General features: G+C 41.5%; 1 protein-coding gene across 1 annotated transcript in view; it reads right to left on the reverse strand.

The window, feature by feature from the left end:
* Positions 1 to 25,569, reverse strand: part of PRKCA (protein kinase C alpha) — a 412,540-nt gene that overhangs the window by 123,790 nt on the left and 263,181 nt on the right. The window contains exons 4-5 of the mRNA XM_004432678.3: positions 6,292 to 6,403; positions 2,932 to 3,060 (exon numbers count right to left, since the gene is read on the reverse strand). Coding sequence (XP_004432735.1) covers positions 2,932 to 3,060; positions 6,292 to 6,403 — 241 coding nt within the window. The remainder of the gene's footprint in view (positions 1 to 2,931; positions 3,061 to 6,291; positions 6,404 to 25,569) is intronic.

Raw genomic sequence — 25,569 nt, forward strand, 5'->3', positions numbered from 1 at the left:
GGAGATAGGGCCTTAGGAGGTGATTAGGTCAGGAGGGTGGAGTCCTCATGATGGGATTAGTGCCCTTATGTGACACCAGACAGCTTGCTTCTTCTTTCTCCCTCTCACCTCCAACCTCTCTCTACCATGTGAGGACACAGCTAGAAGGCGGCCTTCTACAAGCCACGAAGAGAGTCCTTACCAGGAACCAAATTGGTGGCACCTTGATCTTAGATTTCCCAGCCTCCAGAACTGTGAGAAATAAATGTTGTTTAAGCCACCCAGTCTATGGTATTTGTTATAACAGCCTGAACTAAGACAAGATTCCAATTCATATTGATACTATCATTAAAATATCTTCTCTCTACTTCTATCAATTAAATATTTAACCATTAAATTTACCATCTTTGTGACTTGGGACAAGTTATTTAATTTCTTTGTGCCTTGGTTTCTTCATCTATAAAGCAAGGATAATAAAGTAAATGTCTACACAAGTTTAAAAAGTTAACTACGTAAAGTGCTTAGAAAGTGCCCCTTCACTTGTGGGAAGTGCTTAGAAGTGTCAGCTGCTATTGCTATTTTATTATTCAACAATCGCTGAATTCATATTCCTAGAGCAGAGCTGTATCTATGCAAAATACTTCAGACTAATTCTCAAGAGACTTGACCTAGATTGTTGCCATAAGTTATACCGGTTGGCTGTCATGCGTGAAAAGTCTATGTCTAACCCAGCGAAGGGTGTTGTCCCCTAAGATGATTCTATAATTGTTAAGTCCAGGTCAACTCTTGGCAATAGTGGAACAATTAGCATCTGAGTCCTAGGAGAACACTCTTTGCTGTCCTCGCATGATGGGAGCTGACCTTTCTCTTCTACCTGTGTACCATGTGCCACCCCAGCCAGGGCATCTGTGCCCCTCTGTGCAGTTTTACATCTGCAAGTCTCCTGAGGCTCACAGAAGAGACTGGTAAACTCAGGCAACACCTTATGGTTGCTGCTTTTATTACAGGAGAAGGCACGGGGCAGGTCCAGCACATGCAGTGTATGTTTTGCTGTATTCAGAAGCACAACAAGTGAGAGCTGCACGTTTAAAAACTCTGCCCAGACATTCTTGCCTTACAGTGAGCTGTGAACCTCACAATCAAGCTCTGTTAACCTGTGACGTCTATTGTATTGCCAACGGTGGTAGTTTTATACAGCTAAGGAAAAACATTGAAATGTTTAGACAATAGGCTTTCTACTTTATGCTACTCAATCCCTTACCACCTCTCGAGACTATGTTTTATGGTAATTTCTGCATGCTCCCTGGCCCCAATACATGACTTTGACAAGGTAGGAGCCTTAGTCAAAAAGACAGAGAAACGAGTGTAAGGCTGTGACGTGCAGACACGCTCATGGTCCCCAAAGAGCCCCACTTCTTCTGGGCAGAGAGCATCGGCACCCACAAGGTCCGAGGAGTAGAGAGTGGACCCTGTTGACAGCATCAGTCCAATGAAACGAAATGGAGGTGAGAGCCACAGCCCCACATGTAAGGGTGCAAGAGGGATGGTTCTGAGAAAACAAAGGCAATTTTCTAAAACACAAAAAGTCAAAAGGGATTCTGTGTCTATGATAGGGATTTTATTCACAAATCAATATTGACCATTGGCTATATTTGGTTTGTTTCATAAGATTATCCAGAGGCAAAGTGTGTTCATCCTCTTCCAGCAACACCTCAAAATCCTGTGATTTTCCCTGAATTCTTACCTGAGAGGACAGCATTGGGTAGAAGATTTGCTTATTTAGAAAATGTGAGGATGTTTTCAAACATCCTTTCTCTGGAACTCCCCCTTATTTTTTTTTCTTCAGTAGACCCTTTCAGTCTTTTTTCTATCAATAAATAACATTAAAGTTAGTCTTTCCTTTTTTATGAGAGCTTAACATTCCTAAATACAAATGGAAAAGTGATACCTTTGCGGATCAAATGAAAACAAATGTCCTTGTCAAAGAAAGGAGAGTAGATGGTGGCACCTGAGGGGGCCCAAGAGCAAGAAAACAGAGGTTGACATCTGAGAGTTAAACCGTAAATCCACATGGGGTGGGTCATAGCACAGACACGTCAAGTCATCTTGAGGACACGGGATGGGTCCTGGGCCAACAAGACTCCAAGATAACTTGATGGAGTGTGTTGATAAACCTAAAGTGGATTTGGTGGGAAAACCACAGGAAAAGCTGTGCTGTGACAGAGCCCACACAGACACAGCCCCGAGGACAGCGTCCTGGCCCATGGATAGTCCCGTGGCTGGGCTGTTTGTAGGAGCTGCACGTGGTGTGATAGTTAGAAACACAGGGTCTAGAGTCAAAACACCTTGGTTCCAATCCTGGCTCCTCACTTATTCTGTGACACTGCAAGTTTCTGATCTCCCTGTGCCTTGGTTTCCTCTTCTGGAAAACGAGGCTAATAATCCAGTAGTTGTGAGGATGAAACAAATCAATCTATGTGAAGTTCTTATCGCTGTGCCTAACCCAGAGGAAGCACATGCACTCAGCGGTGGCGGCTGCTGCTGCTTTCATCATTATGAGGGACTTATCAGGTCATCACAGCCTGATGCCATTAAACATCTGGATCATCCATCCGCCTCCCCTTGTCCTAGTTCCAACTCTCACCAACAGCATTTTGCTTAATTGATTTCCCTGTCCCCCTGTCACTGGGGGACAATACAGTGGCCATGCTGTCAGAGTACCTCAATCCACAGGGTGGTTCTGACTTTGTATGACATTGAGTATTTGGGAATTCGACGTACAGAGCAGTCTCCTGGGAGATGTGTTAACGTGAATCAGTGGCTCTGAGGCTGACCAGCTCTGGAGCAATGACGAGCCCGGGTTTCTGAGCCCTACCTTGGCGTCAGCCTGCCCTTCATCTGAATGCCCACTGAGAAGCTGCATGCTTGACGCCTCCACAAGCACGGTCTTACCTATGACACGGAGCTTTTCATCGGTGACCTCAGCCTTCAGGTAGATCCGCCCTCTCTTCTCTGTGTGGTCCATCCCGCAGAGGCTGGGGACGTTTATCACACACTGCTTGTGCACGTTCATATCACAGGCTGTGAATCAAGAAAGTGAAGGGTGAGGCTAGCTGGGCATATGGACTCAAACCATCACTTCCTCAGTGTTTTGGCTGTACGAGCAGAAGTGAAAATGAGCTATCCCCTAACTCGATACTTTGCTATAATGTTTTTGGTGACATAAAGAACTGTTAGCAGATATCCCTTACAGCTCAGCCATCGTGTGAGTGACAATATCCTTAAAATATCTGTACCATACTTGTCTAGTCTTATCTGAAGCAAAATACCCCTGCCTGGTCTTCTGTGAACACTTTGAATACCTAACAGTATACAAAATTCACATAGGTAAACGCATACAAAGCACGGGCTAATTAATATTTTATGTACACAGAGGCAAATAATATGCAAATTTCAAACAGAGGATACTTTTTGCCAAAGAATTTCTTATGCCTCTCTGTGCTCACCACTCAGAGTGAGAATCTGCAGGTTGCGTACAGGAAATTCATAAAATTTTCCTTTCCTCTGCTAACTCTGTTTTTTCAAGAAGGCTTAAGTACATTGCTTTTGTTGTTGTTGTTTTAAATAACTTGTGTTTGATATTTTAAACCTATCTTCAAATATTTAAATATTACTCCAAGTAAAACAAATACATGCCTGGCATGATAAGCCATTCCTCACTAGCTAACATTACGTGGGTGAGACGGGGTGGGGGTGGGGGGGGGATAAAAAAAGATCAGTCTTGTTGCAATGAACCAAAGAAACTCTCAAAAGAATCCTGTCTGCTGAACACAAACATAAGACACTGCAGGTGTTCCAGCTCCATCGTCCTTCTACCTTCAGGCTTCAGAAGGAGGGATGGCCACTGGAATCCTCACAAATCCTCGAAGGGATGCTACAAAAAGGCTCTTCTGGAACCTTCAAGGTGGAGCCTTCATGCTCGTTCCATTTTGAGTGTTTAATTTTAACATGGTGAAGTCAATTGCAAAGAGCATCATGAATAATGTATATTTGCTATGATTACACACTGAAAGCAGGATAAAGGAGACAATGAGGAAAGAAAGTTGATTCACAAATGTTGATTCTGTTTAGGCGTCTATTTCCAAAGGTAACTGTTCAAAATCATGGACCTTGGTTCAGCCAATATAAAGGCTCTTGAAAAGCTGTGCGTCGGATATGACTTGTGTTAACCAAATCCTATCTTTAAGTGCCTGGGCAGAATTTGCAACTTAAAGGACACAAATGCCCGAGCCTCTGGAAAGGACATGGACGACAGGGAGGGCGTAGGAGGTGAAAGTGTGCTGCATCGTATTCTGGTCTTGGCCCTACCGTTAAGTGGCTTTTATATCTTGGGAAGCTCATTTGCTCCCTCTTACTCAATTTCCTATTCTGCAAACTAAGAGGCTGGCCTAGACAAGTGGTTGCTAACTAGTTTCTCCCCCCACCAAGAACTGTATATAGTATTATAACCCTACAACGTGTAAGGGCACAGGAAGAGGTTTCAGGGAGGGGTCAGGGTCCTGGTGCCCACCTGCTTATTTCCCTCCTCCCTTGAGGAAGGAGCACAGGCAGCAGCCCCAGAAGCCCTAGGACTCCAAGGAAAAGAGTTTAAAACAAAACAAAAAGCACTAGTCCCAGTCAGTGGTTTTCAAAACTTTTTAGTAACGGAACCCATTTTTCAAACAAAATCTTAAGCAGAATCCTAATATATAAACCAGTTGAGTATTATTTCATTAGCATAAACTTAGTTAATAAATTCAAATTTATACCATTTATTTATTATAAACACATTCGTGGATAACCAATAAAACCCTCTGATCCAAACAAAAGTGTGAAACTGGCTGTTAGGGATGTCAGGTGAAGCCTCAGTTAAGCCTCAACAACTCATTAAATTCTGTATTTTGTAAAAGTTGTACAGCATCCCCAAATCCTGATTCACGTAGAATAGCACGTACAAACGGTAACACTGTCTAACAGCACGCTTCACAATCTTGGTAGACTCTTCAGTGAAGAGGATGTGGCAGCAGAAACCTGATCGCACGTTCTGCCCAGTGAGTGAAGCTGTGGCAACATCAAGGCACCAATGTCATCTCCAACTTGTCAAGGCTATGTGTGTAACACATTCGAGTGTTCATTTTTGTTCTAAGTTTCAAAATAGTTAAAAGTACATTTACAAGTGCACTTAGAATTTGCACTTGCAGAACCCCTGAAAACCACATCTTTGGAATTCTAGGGTTTCTTGAAACACAGAAGGCCACTGGTCTGGATGATCACAAAGCTTTCATTAGGCCATTAAATTCTACAGCTTTGTAAGGTGAACTAGCCCTGTGTTCTGAGAAACTATCTACTCTATAACGTTCACGTATCTTGATTTTTATATACTGTCCTTGCTCCATGTAGGATACACACATAAAGCTTTTGGCCATAATGGCAGTAACTAATGAATGACAATATACTGATATTTCCATAATGCTTCCCTGTCTACTAGAACAACAGACTCAGTAATTACCTTTCCAGGTCCTAAAAGTATAAAGTTTCCTGTAAACAAACAAACAGCCTGTGGAATCGCATAATATAAGAATTATCAAAGCAAAGGGTTTCCATGGTTGTTTTTCTTTCTGCCTGATATTTGATGGAGATACATACAGAACCGAAAAGGAGAACGGAAGAGGGCTGATGCCCTCCACAGCAGTGGTCCTCAGTGATTCACTTCATCTCTAACTGGGCTGAAGGAAATTTGATCCGTCCATGAACATGCAAGGCAAGCGAACTTAAGTAAGACGCCATCCTGGTTTTTATTTTCACTGTGGTTTCAGTTTTAAGGAAAGCCTACTCGATTTTTCCACAGTCCACCCACTAATTAGAGAAACAGGGAGATAATGACTATGGATGCTTAGCATATCTTGAAGCCTAACCAAATGTGGAATCTGGAGGTGGGGGGGTCTTCTTTCAACACAGGGCATTTGCTCCAGGGTTTCACTAGCCTGCATTTTACTGTGATTGAAGATTTCTACCATGGAAAAATGTGACAGCACCAACTTCATTTACAAATGGGGTACTTTTTTTGGGTTCATAATTAGGCAATCAAGTAGTTTAATAAACCTGAACTTCGACAGCAGAGAGATTCTATATTCTCTCAGTTTCGTATATATCTGAACAAGTTTTCTCTATCGATAAGTTGGTGTTGAAAAGTTACTGACCCTGAAGTGCTCTCTAAACTCTGGGCATAAGCTGCAGAGCCTCGCCATCTACTGGAAAAGAAAACTTACTTACTGTCACATTTCATCCCTTGATGGATAAGTCCGTACAGCAAGGACCCACAGTGATCACAGAAGGTGGGGCTTCCATACGTGTGGATTTTAAACTTGTGCTTGCTCCTGGGGTCCTGGGGGAAGAAGAAGCACATAGCTCATTCCAGTCATTAAAGGACACATTTTTGGACTAAGCCAACCTCAGGCCCCACAACTCCCCATCCCCTTGTCGGGTTCAGTGGCACCAGACTGTGCACCGTTCTCTGGGGTCATACAAGGGGTGGCAGCTTTGCCACATCACATCTTAACAGGCTACCCATTCTGGGACGTGTCACGAATACCCATGTTTCCTCTCTTTACAGGGTGTAATTTGCACATACCAGGGTTTCCACCAAAGCTATCACTTCTGGACCTACAGTCATCAAAGTGATTGAAGGGAAGCACAGTGCTTAGACAGCTGGGTACCTCTGTATCCCTAGTGCCCAGCACAGGCTTCAGCACAGAGTAGGCACAAAATATGGGTATGTTTGTGAAGCTGAACTGAATGACCCTGGATCCACTCAACGGAGTTTGGACAGTCTCCTTTGGGCAAGGTTTCCAGAAATACATTCCATTGTACGACTAGATATGCACCTAAACTGACAGGGACATCTTCCTGCTTCTGCACTATTTTCAAAGCATTATATGCATTTGCACTGGGAAACTCAAGCAAAATCAGATGAAAATTGGAAATGCACTGAAATTACACTTCCCATAGCCCCCTGCTGCAATTTCATTACCTTCTCTAGCATACCATACAAATTACTGAAGGTGCAACTAGGCAGCTTCTGTTCAAGTAGTGTTTTTTTCCCTCATTCCACAGATAGATTGTAGATAAGGAAGTAAACATTAGACATAGTGTCCCACAGTGATTAAAGAGCAGGGACTCTGGAGTCAGACTGCCTGGGTTCAAATTGCAGTCTGCTACTTCCCAGAAGTGTGACCTTGGACAAATTGCTTACCCTTTCTGCCTCATCTGTGAACTGGGAAATTAACCACAGCTATCTTATGTGGCTGTTATGAGGACAAGACAAGTTGATCTTAGTAGAATGCTTAGATGGGTAAATCCGCGTAAAGCAGGGAAGCGCCTCTGCTTCCTGGGCGTCTGTCTGTCAATGTGCGAAAGTAGAGGGTTGACTGAAGAGATCTTCATGTCCTACTTGAACTATAAAACAATTTCCCACTCAACATGTCCGTAGCAAGACCCTTCCTCACTCAATTCTTCCTCCTGAATCATTCTTTGTGGCCTGAGCCGCTGTGAAGACACAGCTGCCATTAACTGAATTAAGGAAGGTGACAGAGGAGCAGAGTTTTAGTGAAGGGCAGGAGACCAGGAGCTCCACTGTAGACATGATAAGCTTGACCTACCCTTTAGTGTTTCTCAAATGCAAAGATACACAAAGACAGACATTCTTGGCTTTTGACTAAGAGCCAAGGTGCTGGGGACGTGAGAGAATTCCAAAGGTTATTTTTGATTTTATAAGATAGTTCACCTTTTTGTTGACTTTGGAATCAAAATCGAAGCCCTATACATGCCAATGAATTTTTTTTTTTTTTTAAGATTTTATTTATTTTATTTTTTCCCCCCAAAGCCCCAGTGGATAGTTGTATGTCGTAGCTGCACATCCTTCTAGTTGCTGTATGCGGGACTCGGCCTCAGGATGAACGGAGAAGTGGTGCCTCGATGCGCACCCGGGATCCGAACCCGGGCCACCAGCATCGCAGCGCGCGCACTTAACCACCAAGCCACAGGGCCGGCCCATGCCAATGAATTATTATGAATACTTTTTAAAGACATAAATTTTAAAATTCTGGAATACTTCAGTCATGCAGAACAGTAAACCAAACACTCACATAAGCACCATGCAGACTTGATAATGTTACCATTTCCCTCGATTTTTCACTCTATAATTCTTACCCTACAGTGATGTTAGTGACCTTCAAAGTCATGTGGCCTGCGAATATGAGATGGGATTTGACCAACGTTTGCATCTTTAACACTCATTCCTATCCAAAATCTTTCAGAAATCCATCCAGAATGAGGATCTGGCTCCTAACATCTTTTTTTTATTTTTATATTTGCAACACTTTTTTTAAAAAATGAGTCCACCACCTGTTTTGTAAATAAAGTTTTATTGGAAGACAGCCATGTTCATTCATTTACATATTTTCTGTGGCTGCAATGGCCAAGTTGAGCAGTTGTAACAGAGCCCACATGGCCCACCAAGCCTAAAATATTTACCATCTGGCCCTTACAGAAATAGTTTGCCAATCCCAGCTTTAGGACCACAGTTTTTCAAAGTATGGTCTCTGCATGGCACCAGCATCACCTGGAATTTGTTGGAAATGAAACTATTTAGCTCCTCCCCAGATCAACTTGATCAGAAACTCTGGAGGTGAGCCTTCAAGGTCTGTGTTTCGACAAGCCCTGCAGGTGATCCTAGTTTTGGCAGGCTCACTAAAGACTGAGAACCACTGCTTTAGAAGGTTATTCAACAAAAATTAAGAAAGTGCCTAATAGATGCTAGGTGCATACATATGTAGATGATTGACAATATTCTTGAGGCAGGTCACTAGTTCCTTTCCAAATCTCTTTCAGGATGTGAAAAATCAACATCTTCCTCAGGAGATCATTTTTCCTAGCAAGAAATAGCTGTGAATATGGTCTGAAGTATGGGCTTAGCTTTCCACCATTAAAGCAGCCCACCAATTTTTTCAACATCCCAGGACATTAGGCAGAACATCCAGGGAAGAGGCCAGTGTCAGCACGAATGAAAACATCCCGTGTTGACAGTAAAAGTTGTGTCCTACCACGTGGAGGACAAGGAGGATGCTAGGGAAAAGGAAGCGGCCAGTTTTCCCTGCAGAAGCAAGGCATCAACAACTGGCAGTAAATAAAGCAAGCATGGCAGCTCACACTCAGCCCTCTGGAACCTGGGCGTGCCAGGCAGCCCCAGGGTGGCCGGCCTGCCAGTTGGTTGTCAGATAGATTTCTACTGACATGGCACATGGGCAACTTGCTTCACTTTTCAGGAAAACCTAAGTCTTACTCATCCAGCCCCCATATGGCATCTTCAGGCTCTAACCATTTGGAGGTGTAGGAAGAGAGGAAACCATCACTTCCGCCTCCTGAATAAGTCTGGAGAATGACCAAGTCTTGGAGTTCTCACACTCCAAAATCATGAATGGCCAAGGATGGTGCCTATGATAACAATGATAATAATAATGCCACCACCACCTGTTTGTTGATCATCACGTGCGTGCATGTGTTTTTCAATAACCAAGATCCCTCCTATAAAAAGAGCATTTACCAGGATTCTGGAGACCTGTGTTCTGATTCCAGCCTTGATACCAACTCAGCGACTTGGGAAAAGTCATGTCACTTTTTTATAAAGCAGAAATAAAACCAGTCTGCCTATGTCATAGCCTGGGGTGAGGCTTGACTTAGGGAACATATCAGAAAGGACTTTACAACCTGAAATCCCTGGACAAATACAAGAGAAGATTATTACAATTATATTAAGCCTTGGAAGTAAACCAAGGTACCCAAGGTTTCCCCACAATACTTCAGTGACGTGGGCCTGAATGGGAAGGAAGAGGAAAGCTAATCCACCTTAGTCCTCGCTGGTGGTGGGAGTGGAGGCCAAGTTGGCAAGAAGGCAGGGGACTTCCTCCGAGGTCCCAAGTTCCTGTGCTCTGCCCAAGCCTGGCCTTCCAAGGCAAACACCCCAGCCTGAGTGGTAAATTGTGAAAGTACCTGCCAACCCAATACATTCATGCATTGTCTTGACCATACGGACGAGTCCATCTCCACACCACAGAGACGGAACGCAGGAGCATGGAAACTCTTCGCCAGTCTAATTAATCTCACCCAGTCTGACAAAAGAAACCATAGTGTCAGCTCAAGAGCTGTGACTTATGGTGATCTGCAGAATGCAACTGTACTAAAAAACTTCCCCAGGCTCTGTTTCTATAAATAGCCACTACATAGCAGTGTATTTTACTTATTTGGGCCCTGATTTCCTCATCTCGAATCTGAAGGTGTTGGACTGGATTAGCATTTTTAAAGTGGTATTTCACAGAGCCCTACGGTTGCCAGGAGGTGCCTGGGGCTGCTGAGGATGGGAAAGGGAGAAGGCAAGAGAGGGAGGCCACTGCTAAAATCAAAGTTTGAAATCAACTGGCCTAGATGATCTCTTGGATTCCAACTTGCTTTTAAATAGAAAACAACAAATTTTTTATTTTTATTTCGAAATAATTTAAGACTCACAAGAATCTGCAAAAAATAGTACAGACTCTTTCTGTACATGCTTCACCCAGCTTTCCCAGCGAGAACATCTTACATAACCACAGCACATTAGAAAAACCAAGACACTGCCACAATACCATTCACTGAACTACAGACTTGCGGGTTTCACCAGATCTTACGTGCATAATTCCAATGCATGTATTTTTGTTGTACAACTTATGAATTAAATACACTTTACTGAATGGGGAATACAGTAATATTTGCTGGGTAAATACCATTAACTCAAGTAGAACACCATCAAAGGAACATCTATTGCTTGAGCTGTCCCCCAAAGGCTCCAGGGCAGGTTTCCTGACAGCTGCGAAGGGAATCACATAAAATGTGACTACGGTAGTGTTCCCAGGAGACTTTGCATGTCCAAGGAGGTGTACAGCGACGAGCTGAGTCTTAGGTGTCTTATGTCCAAGTCCCTCTTGTCCTCAGGTCGTGAGAAGCAGCATCTGATGGACAGGGCCTCAAGATTCTTTCTTATGTCTATAAACCTTGAGGTCCAATCCTTCACTTGGGGGACCCCCAGGTAGCACCCCAGCTTCTCTCATCTTGCTTTGACTGTTCCCTCCACCTGATATAATCATTGTAGGCAAGACTCCACCTGCTGAAACACCTAAAAAGGCAATAAGGAAGGAGGCTTCCTTCTCCTAAGAAGCCACTCCAGACGCCAGCACTAGATACAATTTTCCTCTTTCCTCTGACCGTCCAGAGCATTTTATGTCTGTCTTTTATATGTCACTTACACATTCTGCCACTTATGATAGCTATTACTGTATCCATCTCCTCCTTTGTTCCTTCATTATTTATCTCGCACACACACACCCAGAGGACACTGAAGTCTAAGAGAGAGGTCCTAAAGCACATTGCTGAATTTGCAACTGTACCAGAACTAAGGCTGAACATTAAGTTTTAGGTATTAATTTTATCTCTGAGCTTCCTGGAAACCAAAGCAAAAAGGGAACAGAAACATAACAGGTTCCTCTGGGACTACAAAGCCACTTGAACGCAGAAATCTGTCTTAGCACCCTCTAAAATAATTTTGTCTCACACACACACGGTAAAAAGATAAATCAATAAATATGTGTGAAAAGAACTACCAAATCTTTAACAAAGTATACTCTTATCACTGCTCACCTGAAGGTTCTAGATAAAGTTATCCCACATATAAGTTATGGTCAGTTTGGCTGCACTTAGTGCTACACAGAAATGGCCGGAATACACCAAGTCTGCACTATTACCAAGTTAGTAACATTTTCCCGTTTAGTGCAATACATGTACATCTTACTTTTTACTTCTCCAGGCACTGGCAGCCTCTCATTAAGTGGAGCATGAAACCTGCTGTCATATGTCAGAAGCCTGACATTATATTATAATGAAAGAGGTTTGGAAACATTCAGCTCAGACGCTTCTGTCGTATTCACGGTTGGGGGAGAAAAAGAAGTTTTTGACTAAAGCAATTTTCATAGGCACAAATGAAGTCTAACTCACAAATCTAAATCTAGACCTCTTAGAAAAAAAAAAACAAAGGAAAATTTCAAGTTCTATTGAAAGCATCTGCTAGCCTGTTTCTCATATCTTAGTTTTATAATCTAGCAACTTAATTAGCCTTCCTTGGAAACATTTCTCAGCGTTTCTACCAGGACTTTTCAAAGTCTTTCATCATCACCCGCTCCATCATCACCATCACCATTTTGTAAGGTGTTAAAAATAAACCCATGGATCTACACTGCACAAATGCTTGACACTGATTCGGCCTTAAACTTCCTAGATATCTTCTTATATTATCTATAACCATCTGGAAGGCATATCCTAGATAAGTTTGAAATTGCAGGCTTCAAGGATGGGGACTAATCTAGCAATGTGAAACCTCTAGAGGAGTTACAGCTCCCTGCACACCAGGAGACAGGCAATCAATGATGCTTTTTGATGAGGATGTTTATATTTGAGTAGACTTGCTTCAATTGCCCTTTTAATCTGATGAGTAAAATAATGGCGGGCTCTTGGCTAGAGGTCGTCCTGGCTTGAATTTTCCACCGGTATTTGAATCTCTCTGAAATGCCCCACAGGTTTTTCTTCGAGGACCAAAACGGCTGTCATTGAGGGCTGGAGTTCAGACTTGAAGAGTCTCTGGAAAAGACTGTTTTTAACTGAGTGAAGCCCTGCAGTGTGACTTCCTCAGTTGCCCAGAGCAGCGTGCCTCCTTCAAGCTGCTCCCTCTAAATACCAAGGAAAATTCCCTACTTTCACCATCTGACGTGTCCTCATGAATCATACTTGTAAGCCAAGCTTGGGTCTAAATGTCACCCACACGCTGACTACCCAAGCAACACCAAAAACATTGCTCCAAGGGCGAATCTGGCATCATTTCTGGGATCTTAAATTTCTTAAGAAGCAGGTTTTTTTGTTTTTGTTAACTCTATGTTTGAAAAAATTCCTATTTAAAAATTTTTTGTTAACATGAGAGTATTACCAATACCAGATCATATGATCAGGGTGAGTTTATGTAACCTGGGTATCAGGTAATAATTATACACTGGAGACCATGTACTGAGCAAAGCTCCGACAGCCCTTCTCAGGCTGCGGAATCAGCCTGGTCAAGTCTTCATTTGGGCTTAGGGAGTGTACTTTGCCTTTGATTCCACTGGCTGTGTTGAACACTGCCTGTTCTAAGAAAGAACTGAGGAACTTCCATTTCTGGTGACAGTTAATTTTTGATCTTAATGTAATCCCATTTTATTCTGATGAATAACATTCACCTTTATGGTTGCACTAACTTGGCAAACCAGGTTTTGCTAGAAGAAGGATTCTTATGGGTCCTTTGCCCAGCTACACAAGATGCTATAATCATTAAATGCGAAGCGACAAACTCTTTAAAAAAAATTCTATATAAATCTCTACCAGAAAGGCAATGTCTAAATAAACCATAATATATTTATACCATGGAATACTATGTAGCAGTTAAATCAAATGAGCTAGATCTTTCTGTAACAACATGGACAGATCTCCAAGATATACTGTCTAGTGAAAAAAGCAAGTCACAGAATGAAACATAAAATATAATGACATTTATGTAAAAAAGCAGAGTAAAAAATAACCTCGAGATAGAGAACAATAATACAGCTTTTCTCTAGATAGATATATAAGTAAAACGCCTCTGGGGAAGTGTGGGAACAGACTAGCTTCAGAGACGACAGTGAGAGGAGCCTTTAAACATTATCTGAAGATTTAAGTTAAGAAAATGAATTTACACATTATCTATGTAATCTAAATTACCATGAACCCTAGCTGAATATATCTGGTTATATTTCAACTGGTTCATGAGATGCCATTAGAAGGAGAGCCTACACATGTTGAAGGCATTGGGGTACAACTGCTGTATCTGGTGACGAATGGGCTTTGTCTGTCGCTTCTTTAGCGCCCTGCTGAGAAGAAGGTGTCTATATGAGATCACTATGCAGATATTCAGTACCACCGGCCATCAATAAAACTGAAATCTTAATTAAAGACTATAATATATCATAACCATCATCTCCATACTTTGTAATAAATTTTATACGTTGTCGCCATCTCAGGACAAAAACTTGACATATATTGATGTCTTATCAATTACAAAAGATTCTCTGATGGTTTAGTATGAAATTCTGATATTAAAATAAGATGTTTAGAACGTGCAAATGTTCAAACCACAAAGCGTATTATTCATCAAAACATAAGGTATTTCCTAATTAGCTATAAGTTTCTGCATTTCACCTCAAAAATTCTTTATCATACACCTACTACGTGCCAGGTGGTGTGTCCACAGTGACAAAGACTCCAGGTGTGGCTCAGGTGCCATCTCACTTGGGAGAGGCGGGGTTATACTGTGTTAACAAATCATTAACTTTCTAACAAATCATTCAACTTTCAGTGGCTTAACAAATAAACATTTATTTCTCAGTCTTCACTCTAGGACCCAAACTGAGAGAGCAGCCCCTGTCTGGGATATTGCAAGACTCACGGCAAAGAGAAAGGGCAGAACCCCTCAGTGGTTCTTAAATCTCCTACTCGGAAATGGTGCCATCATTTCTGCTCACCGTTAACTGACCAAAGCAAGACATGTAGCCAAGCTGGAAGTCAACAGGGCAGGGGTATATAATCCTCCCCAGGAAGAGACAGTGAAGATTCTGAATAATAATATAATCTACAGAAGCCCACAGAGAGCCCAGTCTATTGCCATTTTACATTGAGGAAGAACAACAGAATGTGTCACAACTTCAAACTTTGAAAGCTTGTAGGTTTAAGCTCAACTGAATCAAGTTTTATGTTGGCAACGTCAACTAAACCATCTATCTTTTAGGTATCATATTCACTTTGCAGCAAAGCGGTAACAAAAAAAACCCCAAATCTCGTTGGCTGACCACAACAAACATTTACTTCTCACCCATGTTACACGTCAGGCACTGCAGGATAGGAGTACCTGTCTGCTCATTCTGGGACCAAGGGATGAAGGCACAACCACTATTGGGGACACACCATTATCAGGGAGAGAAAAGCAAGAGGTGGAGCTAACCGTGCAATCTGTTAATGCTTCTTGCAAGTGACATACTTCGCACTCCCTTGCTTACCGTTGGTCAAAGCAAGAGACAGGGCAAGCTTGACCCTGGGTGGGAGATGCTCTTCCTCCAGAGGGGAGCTGGTAGCCGCACGGCAATGGTGGGATCTACCATCCTGTTATAGGTGGTGGAGCAAATGGTGGGGGACAATAATGCAATCTTCCACAGATGTTCCTTTATTTCTTCAACTACACTATATACTTAGGAGTTCATGGAAGTTTTCGTTTCAAGGATAAGTCATTATTTCTCTTTTTCCTATAGTCATACTGATTCCTCTAAGAAAAAAATCAAATATTATGTTTCTTTGCCTGTTTAATTAGACATGTTGATTACAACTAGCTTTATGATGACCTTGGAAATGCTAATCTTTTTAGGAAAATCTCACATTTAAAAAAATGTTTTTTTCTATTTTAAGCTTTTATTTTGAAATAGTTTTAGACTCACAAGTTGTAAAAATAGTGCACAGAGTTCCCACGTACCCTTCACCCAGCTTCCCCCCAGTGATAACATCTTATAAAACCATAGCATATGATCAAAATCCAGAAATGGACACTGGTACAATGCTATTATATGGATTTTACCAGTTTTTACACGCACTGTGTCTGTGTGTACAGTTCTATGAAATTTTATCACCTTCACAGTCATGATAAGAACAGCTCCATCCCCACAAAGAAGCTCCTTGTACTACCCCTTTATAGCCATACCATCCCCCCATCCATAACCTCTGGCAACCACTGATCTGTTATCTGTTCTCTGTTAAACTTTTATGGCATTTTTTTTAGCACCAAATAATGTTTGTGCTAATTAAAGATCTGGTTCACTCTAATGCCATAGTTTGAAAGGAAAATAAAATAGGAATATAAAAAGCATCTTAGTTACGTGAACCCCTGCCAGCCCTGAACAAAGTTATTTGTCTCCTAAAAAAAAAAAAATTCATGGCCAAGTTTATATAACTATCTGAGAACAAATCAGAGATAAATGGAAACATATTTATTCAAGAGTCTCCAACATCCTATCATCTTTGTTTAATTTAGTAAAATCAGAATTGGGTTGTTGTTCATGTGAGGAACCCTGTCTGACATTTTGAGATGGTGTAGAACAAATTTTGAAGCCTAATATTTGACAGTAGGTAGATAATATGCCTGAGATGCAGCACTGATTCTCAGCATGGATTTGTATAACATTATTGGCATGCAGGCTGATTTTATGTCTCCCCATAATGTTGGAACACTCCCCAGCAGCTGGTATTTGTTCAACTGTTAAACACAACAGAGGAGGCCGAAGGTGTAACCCTGTCTCTTTCTTGACTACAAAGTCCAAACGGGGCCTTACTCTTTCTTTCTTTAGGAGCCTCTGATTCCTTATCTGGATTGCTCATTACTCCCAATAAATATTTCCCAAATGGCAACCCCTCCTAGCTATGTTAAGATACTTACTTCCTGAATGTCCAATGATCTTTATGGTTATGACCTCATGTTTTTTAAAAAGTGTGCAGCTTATGGTAAAATATTAATTATTTTAGTCAGTTGTTATTAATTTTCAATTGTCTATTCACATGTTCATTTATGTGGTTAACATCATTCACATAATAAAATTAGAAAATCTAGTTAAGTAGAAATAAAAATTATCCATATATCAATATTTTGGTATGCTTCCTTCAGGAAAGATATGAGCGTGTGTGTTTTCTTAGGAATCATACTGAACAGACAAGTCTGTGATTTTTTTTTGCTTTTTTAAAAAATTAACAGCTCATCTCAAACACCTTTCCATATCATTAAATATAAAGCAGTATCATATTTTACTGTATGATATTTCAACATACAGATATACCATAATTGATTTAACCAATCCCCAAGTCCTGGAGATTTAGGTTATTTCCAGTCTCACTATTATAAACATCACCGCCACAAGCGTCTGTGAACGCACACTGTACAAGTGTCTTATCAGCTCCTCAGGATAAAAGCCAGTAGTGGAAACCTAGGGCCAACGGGATGAACATAAAATATTAAATTTAAAAGCTACCCATCCATTATAAACCAGGGGTCTGTTTTTGATCAAGCCTCTCCGGTTGTGCCGGACGGCTGCTGAGCCTTCTGGATAAGCTTGCAAGCAACCAGTTTTATATCTCGGCTAAAAAGTAATATGTAACTCTTGGTTTGTACTTGACTTTTGTTAGGTGCAGGCATTTGTCCTTGAGTTAGGATTCCTTCTTTTGCTCGATGACTGCTGAGAGCCTCCACAAAACGATGGCCGACATTTTCTTCCCTCCCGCCGCAGCTCCCCTCTCCTCAAGGATTCACTGTTCTCTCTACTGATATCTTTTCATTCCTTTTCTAAAACCAGAAATTGAGAACAGTGGAGGTTCAATCATTTTTTTTTGGATAGTAAATCTCCAGCCATTTGTCAGTTAAGGATGGCTGGACTACAGCCATAAAGTAGCAGAACTTCTCACAAATTAAAAAAAAAATCTGTATTTCTAGCCTGCTTTCTTAGGAAGCATGTGGCACTCAGTTTTACGTGGATGCACTGGGTTTGGTTTCACAGATGTCACCGGGTAAAAGACTCATCCACCTCGGCCTTTACTCATGAGAAGCACCGTCACAGGTACAGGTGACACTCACCGTCACAGGTACAGCTGTATTGTCCTTTAGCATCTGCCTAGTATGCTTCGAACCATGCACTTTCCTTCCTCGTTTTTGTCCAAACATCTCTGCGTTTGGTTGCTGGTGGTTTCAGAGCATGCGCAAGTGTCAAACAGATGTATTCCCTTCTCTCTCTTTTTTTAAACAATAGGAGGTAACACTAATGCACTTTCCTCCAACTGTGTCTTTAAATGTATCCCAAGCAATGCCTCCCAGAACCCAACCTAAAGAATAATGACAAAGAACAGTATTTGTTCAAATATCCCCCAGGACTGCATCAGAGACCTGCAAATCCCACATCTTAAACCACAGGCACTATTTGCTCAGCCCTTAGAAAAATCTGAAGTTCACCCTTAGGGTGGCAGAAACCCACCACGCACATTTGAAATTTTTCTGTTTTTTGTTTTTAAGTAAAACTAAAATCTAACAAAAATATCACTGAGAAAGTGCTAATATTTCTACTTGTAGCAAACAGCTGTACGTGTTACAATTAAGGCAGAAATTCAGTGCTGTCTGCGCCCTCAGATGTTTAGTCTTCAGCGCTTACTTCTCCCCCTCTGCAGAGGGAGGCTGCGAGATGGTGATGGAACCAAGAGTAGGGGGAGGGGTGTGGCATTTAAATGTACTTGAGTAAATATCTCTAAGTGATGTTCTTTTTATTTCAGGGTACAGAAATACTGTGATTGCTAGTATTCTAAAAAATTTTTTTCCACTGTTAACTGACTTAACCTTAGAAAAAGTCAACACCTAAAAGAAAAGAGGAGATGTAACAAAACCAAATGGCAGCCTGTGGACCCCTGTAACCAGTTCAAAGGCAGCCCGAGATCCCAGCACTCCACCTATATGCAGAGGATTGGGAAACATATTTCCAGTTTACCTGTTGATCCATCCTTTCTAATAGGATGCTGTGGAGGGGAGAAAAGGAGGTCAGATGAACTTATAGAGTCCAGCTTAGTTCTCAAAAGGCTTGCGTTATTTCCTTTTGTCTTGTGATACGGCCATGGAGGGTCAAAGAAGGACAGTCCCCGGTTTAAAGATGAGGAAACTGAGGCTCAGGAAAGGAAATGATTTAAGAAGGACTCATGGCTAGTACGTGGTCAAATCCAGATATCAATACAAGGCCTGTGACTCAATTGATGGGTCTGACTCTGTGTTAGATGCTGAACCAACAGCAGATACAGAAATATACTGGGCAAGAAGGGTCATTCTGCTATCAGGATGGATTTGATACATAGCATAGATGTCCACACTTTTTTTTTTTTCCAAGTAACTCAAATGGACATAGAGCAGAAGGCTATTTTCGCCCCAAGAACAGGAAAAAAGATAAAATGTAAGGAAACAGCTATCATAAATGGAAATAAATTATAATGGCATCTTCCACCTTTAATATCTCTAGATTTCCATTAATATTTCTAGATTTCCATTCCTACTATTGCAAATATGTCCAAGCTGGAGGAGACAGACAGATACCCTTTAATTCCACTAGAGGGGAATAGAATGACATCAAGGGATGCAAGTCCAAAGAGTTTTAAAGATTGTCACCTCTAGAGTAGACAGGAATCCTGCTGTCTTTGCCGTTCTGATAAATCTGTGTGTTAGAGCACGTGGCCCTCTCCTTTACAACAGTCTACTCCAACAAGTTAAATCAGGCTGAAATTTTATTCAGCCCCTATGATACATGCAATTCAAACATTCTGTTCTTTCTGGAAAGTGATTTTTCTAATATTCTTTGTCATGCCCACAGCATTTGACAGCCAAACCAATGTAATTTCACAAAGACTCTAATTGGTATCTGTAAGTGGATATGTTCTGTACAAATAGAAATTTCAACAGGGAAGGTAGTTTGTGATATAAAACACCATGGGAGACTTTCTTATGATCTACAGAAAGATGAAGGGTTTACTCATCAGAAAAATTAATGATCCAGCACAGCATTGTCCCGTGGAACCTTCCTCAATGATGGAAACGTCTCATATCTGTGCCGTCTGATATAGTAACTGCTAGCTACATGTGGAGCACTTGAAATGTGGTGACTTCCACTGAGGAACTGAATTTTTAAATTTTCATTTACTTTTAATTCATTTAAATTTAAACAGCCACAGGTAGCTAGTGGTTACTGAGTTGGACAATGCAAATTCAGAACACCCTTCCCAGAGAGTCTTTGTTTGTTCAAGTCTGTGACCCTTTTTTCCTACACCTTCTCAAAATACCATGATGGCAGAGACACATGATGGCTGGGAGAGAGTTTCGGACTCTCTGCAGATAACTGCACAAGCGGGACTATTAATCAGTGACTGGGCTTCTCTCTCGAACCGGCCCTTTCATGCTAACCCCACTTTCCCACCCTAAGCCAGGCCTTACAGCAGCATATCTAGTCCCCTGGTGGCTCCCTTTCCCACTCCACAGTCCATCCCGACCAGATTACTTTTCATGATTCACTGCCTGCCACACATCCTTTCCTCGCTCAAAAACCTCCAGCGGCTCTCACTGCCTACTCAGTCCCGCCACAATCTAATTGTCCAACCTTTTTTCTCACCACAGGACTCCCGGTCAATGGCCCACCACACAAGCGTGCCTTGGTGTCTGTGCTCACAGGCCTCCCTCTCCCACTGGCAAGAGCCCTCTCCTCCATGCTGCCTCTTCTCAGCACAGGTTCTAAACATGCCTCAAGGCCCATTTTTAGGCTGCCTCCTTCCTGAGGCCTTCTCTGACTGCTTCCACCTAGTTTTCCTCTTTTACTTCATAGCCTGAAGCCACCCCAACTACCGTATTCTAAATGTTTATGGAAGATTTTTGTTACTTCTCTGAATACATCCTTTATTTGTCCCCATCTCAGGGCCTTTGCACTTGCTGTCCCTCTGCCTGGAACGAGGCACCCTAGCTCTTCACATGGATGCCTCTCTTCTCACTCAGGGCTCAGCCCAGCTTTCACCTCTCTCTCCTCCTGCCCAGAGAGGTTTTCCTTGACTCTCCTTCATCTACAAGAGCCTTCCAGATACTCTGTATTCCGTTATCTTAATCTATTTCTTCACATTACTTAATCTGAAATTATTTTTCTTAGTTTTTACTTGTTTAAATTCTGAGTATTTTTTCTTTAAGATGTAAATTCCATGAGTAGAGAGGACCTTGTCTGCCTTGTGCATGGTTGAACCTCTAGTAGCCAGAACAGGACCCGGCATGAAGCAGGCTCTTCATGAACATCTGTCGAACGAGCAAATACCATATCCCCCCCCAATGGATGGAAGACTCAGAGATCAGAGACCATATCTTATACCTCCTGGGAGCTCAGTACATGTCTGCTGAAGATCATGACAACAGCAACACTGAACCTGAGCTAGAGCCTTCAACCAACTCTCTCACATGAGACACACCATCGAATGAAGGTACTCTGCAAATTAACCTTCTAAGCTCTCTAAACGGACACATTACCTTTTGATATACATACGTCTTTTAAAAAGCCTACCTCAAGTTTAGGCAAAAAGATCTAGCGAAGGTTAATATTTAAGGATGGAAAATTAAATAACAGTTACTTCGCTACCCATTTAGGGAAATTCTAGAACTTTCAGCTTATTTCACTTGTGAATTTATATTGCTAAGAGTGATGACATAGGTTTTCTGATGGAATGAGGGAGCACTTCAACTTTTTTTACCAAAGAAATGAGGTGTGGTAAGGCTTTTCCAGCACTACAAGATAGGGAAGAAAATCTTTTCACATCTGTCCTCCAGGAAGTGGGAAAAGAAGGCTGAGGATGCAACAGAGCTCATGGTTCTAGTCCTGGCCTTTAAACCTTCTCACAAATCAACAGTTTCCCAGGAAAGGTCAGTGTCCTCAAGTTTACTGAGCTCATCACCTGACAAGTGTTTCTCTGACATTTTATTTTCTGGGGACGTCAGTTTCCGACATCAGAATGAAAACCACAGTTCTAAGCAAAGATAACCACGACAAGGCAAGTCTCATTACAACTCACTAAAATTCTTTGGTTATAGTACTGTTATTTCGTCCTTGAGCACTGATTAAAAGAAGTGAGCCATCTTCTGGGCCACTGGATCTGCTCTGCTGGACTACAATTTTGGTTGTAAACATATCTGTTTGTAATTGGCTTTCCTCTGTTATTATTAATCTCATTTCTCTGATGACAGATGGACATGGCCATTGTTTGACTGCACACATTTAACTATGGACAACTCAGTATTCATGAGAAGTCTGCAGGCAGGCTGCCCATGTATTGTTAGGATTGTTATTAAGCATGTTTTTTTCAGACCCTTTTCTTAAAGCAGACTCTGAATTTAGTTGCAAATTCCCACTAAGTTTTAACACAGCAAACACATCTGAGGATCAGAAGTTATTTTGACACAACCCAACACTGCTTTAAATGAGATTTTCCTGATTACATCCAGAACCGATATACAGCTAGAAGAGATTAGCTTGTACCCTTACTTGCCATTCTCTGAGGTTTCTGTGACATCTTTTAAGAAAACACATCAACACAAACACCAGATCAGCTACAGGCATCTGTCCTCCCGACAAGTGCATCTACTCCATTAACGAAGCATATATTTTTAGTGTTTTCACTTAACTCTCACCCCAAGAACCACAGACTTTGTAAAGAAATCTGGTTCTAATGAAGATGTGAAGAGATTTCCACTTCCTAAATGGAGCAAATGATCCTCCTGGTTGAATGCTAAGTGGTCAAAACATGGGGTATAATTTAATTGATTACATAGGTTTTTACAATAGCAAACAGAGTAAGATATGTCTTCACGCATAAAGACTAGGAGGAAAATGGGATTTGTAGATCCTTGGAGAAGAAATAATCACATTTTGAAATGCCTTAATGGATAAAATCATGATTTTGATGAGCTTCGAATAGAAATAGTTACAGACACACCTGAACTGCAAAATTTTTATCAAGAAAATGCCATTTCATGCAAATCAAATACTCAACCATTCTCTTGGGTTGGCTCTGTGAGGTCTCTGAAGACTGTAGCCCCAAGATTTCATGGACTGGACAGCTCAATTGATCCTAAATTTCAAGAACAGAAGGGAGCCTCCTTTCTTGACTAACATCAAGATCAACCTGATCTTCTCTATGGAACTTTCAGTTCCTCTGTAGATAGGCTATTAGGGGTTAATATTTGTTAGAGGCAGATGCATAAGCTGGAACTAAATCATTGAAAGAGCCTAGCTCAATCGGTGCTGATGAATGGATAAAGACTTATTTTTACTCCATTGCCAGAGGACAACTTCATTATAGAACTTCAGAGCTAAGTTATTTTCAGATGCTCCATGATAAAATATATTCCAAGCCTCAAGGCTATTTTGTTAGCTGCAAGATATATCTATTTCCCCTTACAAAACACGCAGAGAATAATTAAGAGAGAGTTTCCGCAGAAAGTGTGGCTCTTCAGGTACAGTAGATGTTTGCACACTTCCTGTGGACAGCTGACAGTGAGATATCTGGACAGGACACAAGCCATTCAGTGTCAATGGGCTGTTGAAAACATGCTCACTTTGACTTCTTAGAATCACTCACCTTCCATTTACTGGGACCTGAATTCTCTCCCAGTAGCAGACATTACTAGATCCCCGACCAAAATCCATTCCTCCTTTTTTTCCCTTATGGACAGATCGCTGATTTTTGTTGGAATGACATGTCTAGCCAACAAAATACACTTCCCAGCTTCTCTTGCAGCTACAGGTGGCCAGGTGACATAGCTTTGGCCCATTACTTGTATAAACACAAGTCTGCTGGGCACTTCTAGGGAAACTGTATTCTCCCATTAGAGGTGCTTCCCTCCCCCCTTGTTGCTTCCCCTTTTTCGTCTTCCTACCTAGAGGTGGAACACCCATTTTATAACCAGAGGCAATCCCACAGCCACTTTGGAAATGGAGCCTTTTGGCAACTCGCTTAAAAAAGGGAGCAGGATTTTCCATAATCTCAGGAAAACAGGCACTAGCTATTAGAGGCAGTTTTGTGGCTGTTATCCATTTTATCAAGCTTTCAAAGTTAGAAAGCAGCAGAACTTGTTGCTTCTGCTTCTTTCTCTCGTTGCTGTTCACATGACAGGGTGACACAGCTCATTGAGGAAGCACTGCTCTTTGAAAGCTGCACCACCCGTTCTGCATGGGATACACGTTTACGGATCTGTCTTCTCAATGACCCCACTGTGGCCATTTAAGGAAACACGTGATAGTATGGCTGACTTGGAATTTTTTTTAATTACCCAAAAAAGCCTGTTTTCTTAGATGTTTTGGGCTGTTCCTAAGTAACAACTACCCACATCTCAATCTAGCCACCTCCATTACTTTATAACCTCATAATTGGATTAGGAAAGGAAAGAAAGGATTAAAAACATCATTGTCTTCAGGACATTATACAGGAGCTTCACTCCCACTTTTCTTCCCTCCCTTGCAGAGGTTTAAAAGGGACCATAATAAACTTCTCAAAGCATCTACTTAATGAGGTTTTGCCTTGAGACACTGGGTGCGGGAGAGAGAAGGGACTGGTTTCAACACAGCTGAGCTTTGACAAAACCCATGGCTCTGAGGACTCTGCGCAGCCTTGCCATTCCTCAAAGGCTTTTATTTCATAGATGAAGATAATGATACTCATTTGAGGGGCATATCACGCCCTCTGTTGCATATACAAACCAGCCTTAATGGATATTTTAAAAAATTTCCCACGGGGAAAATAGGCCATGTGAAAGTGCCAGGCATTCAACTGTTACTTCCTCCCAGGGAAAAAAAGAAAAAAACCCAACAGTCGTACTTAGATGGAGCCAGCTATTGCTCTCACAGTTAAAAGCTCTTAATGCTTCTGCCTACACATTTGGCTTTAGGGCTTCCTCAAACCTACAGCCACTCTGAGGGTTGAAACCTGCCCGAGTCCTGGACCAATTTAGAGTAGTTTACACAGATGACAGGAAAGAGGGTGAGAGAAGAGAGACTCCAATTTTTTTCCTATTGCAACCAGCTCTGACTTCCACAATCCAACAGTCCCTGAGAGACTCAGGTGCAGCTGTCTCAGCGAAGAACCACTACTTTCGCCTCTTTGCCAAGTTATTTTCCTGACCCTCAGTCCTCCAACTGATGTAGAATACCATACAAAACTGCCAAGAGTATAAGACTTTTTAAATCTATAAGCCTTACTTTCACAGATCCTGAGGGAAGGGGATGTGATGTTTGGGGCTAATTATGCTCAATCGGATCAGCTTCATTCATATGAGTTCCCCCTCCTTACCTATATGCCAGGGAGAATCCAATAATTCTAGAAATCAATAAAAGAGAACTAAGATGATTGTTCTTAGTTCTGGATGGATGAATAAATGAATGGATGAAAGGAAGGAGGCAGGAACAATTTATAGGTGAAGAAGGGGTACACAGCCACTCCAGTTGTAACTCTTCTACTTAGATATTCAGCAAAGGTCTATGTCCCTGGCCTAGCCTATGTCCCTGTAGAACGCAGACATGTAGTACAAAATGCAAGCATTTCCCAGAATATGAAATAGCTTGAGTCAGATTCTTTTATTAAAATTCATGAGTAAAGTCTCAAATACTGTAATGCCTTGTTACTTGACGTCTGCTACTTATCTCTGAGAGCCATAGAGCTGTTTAATGCTCAGAACTTTCTCAAAACTGTACCTGGAATTAATTTAAGGATTTTTTAAATCGTGATTTTTTAAAAAGTCATAATAATAGGTCCAAAAATAGTTAATCTATTTGTTTT

This window comes from Ceratotherium simum, chromosome 16 (genome assembly GCF_057802395.1).
Source record: "Ceratotherium simum simum isolate JZ-2026a chromosome 16, ASM5780239v1, whole genome shotgun sequence".
Classification (NCBI taxonomy): domain Eukaryota; kingdom Metazoa; phylum Chordata; class Mammalia; order Perissodactyla; family Rhinocerotidae; genus Ceratotherium; species Ceratotherium simum.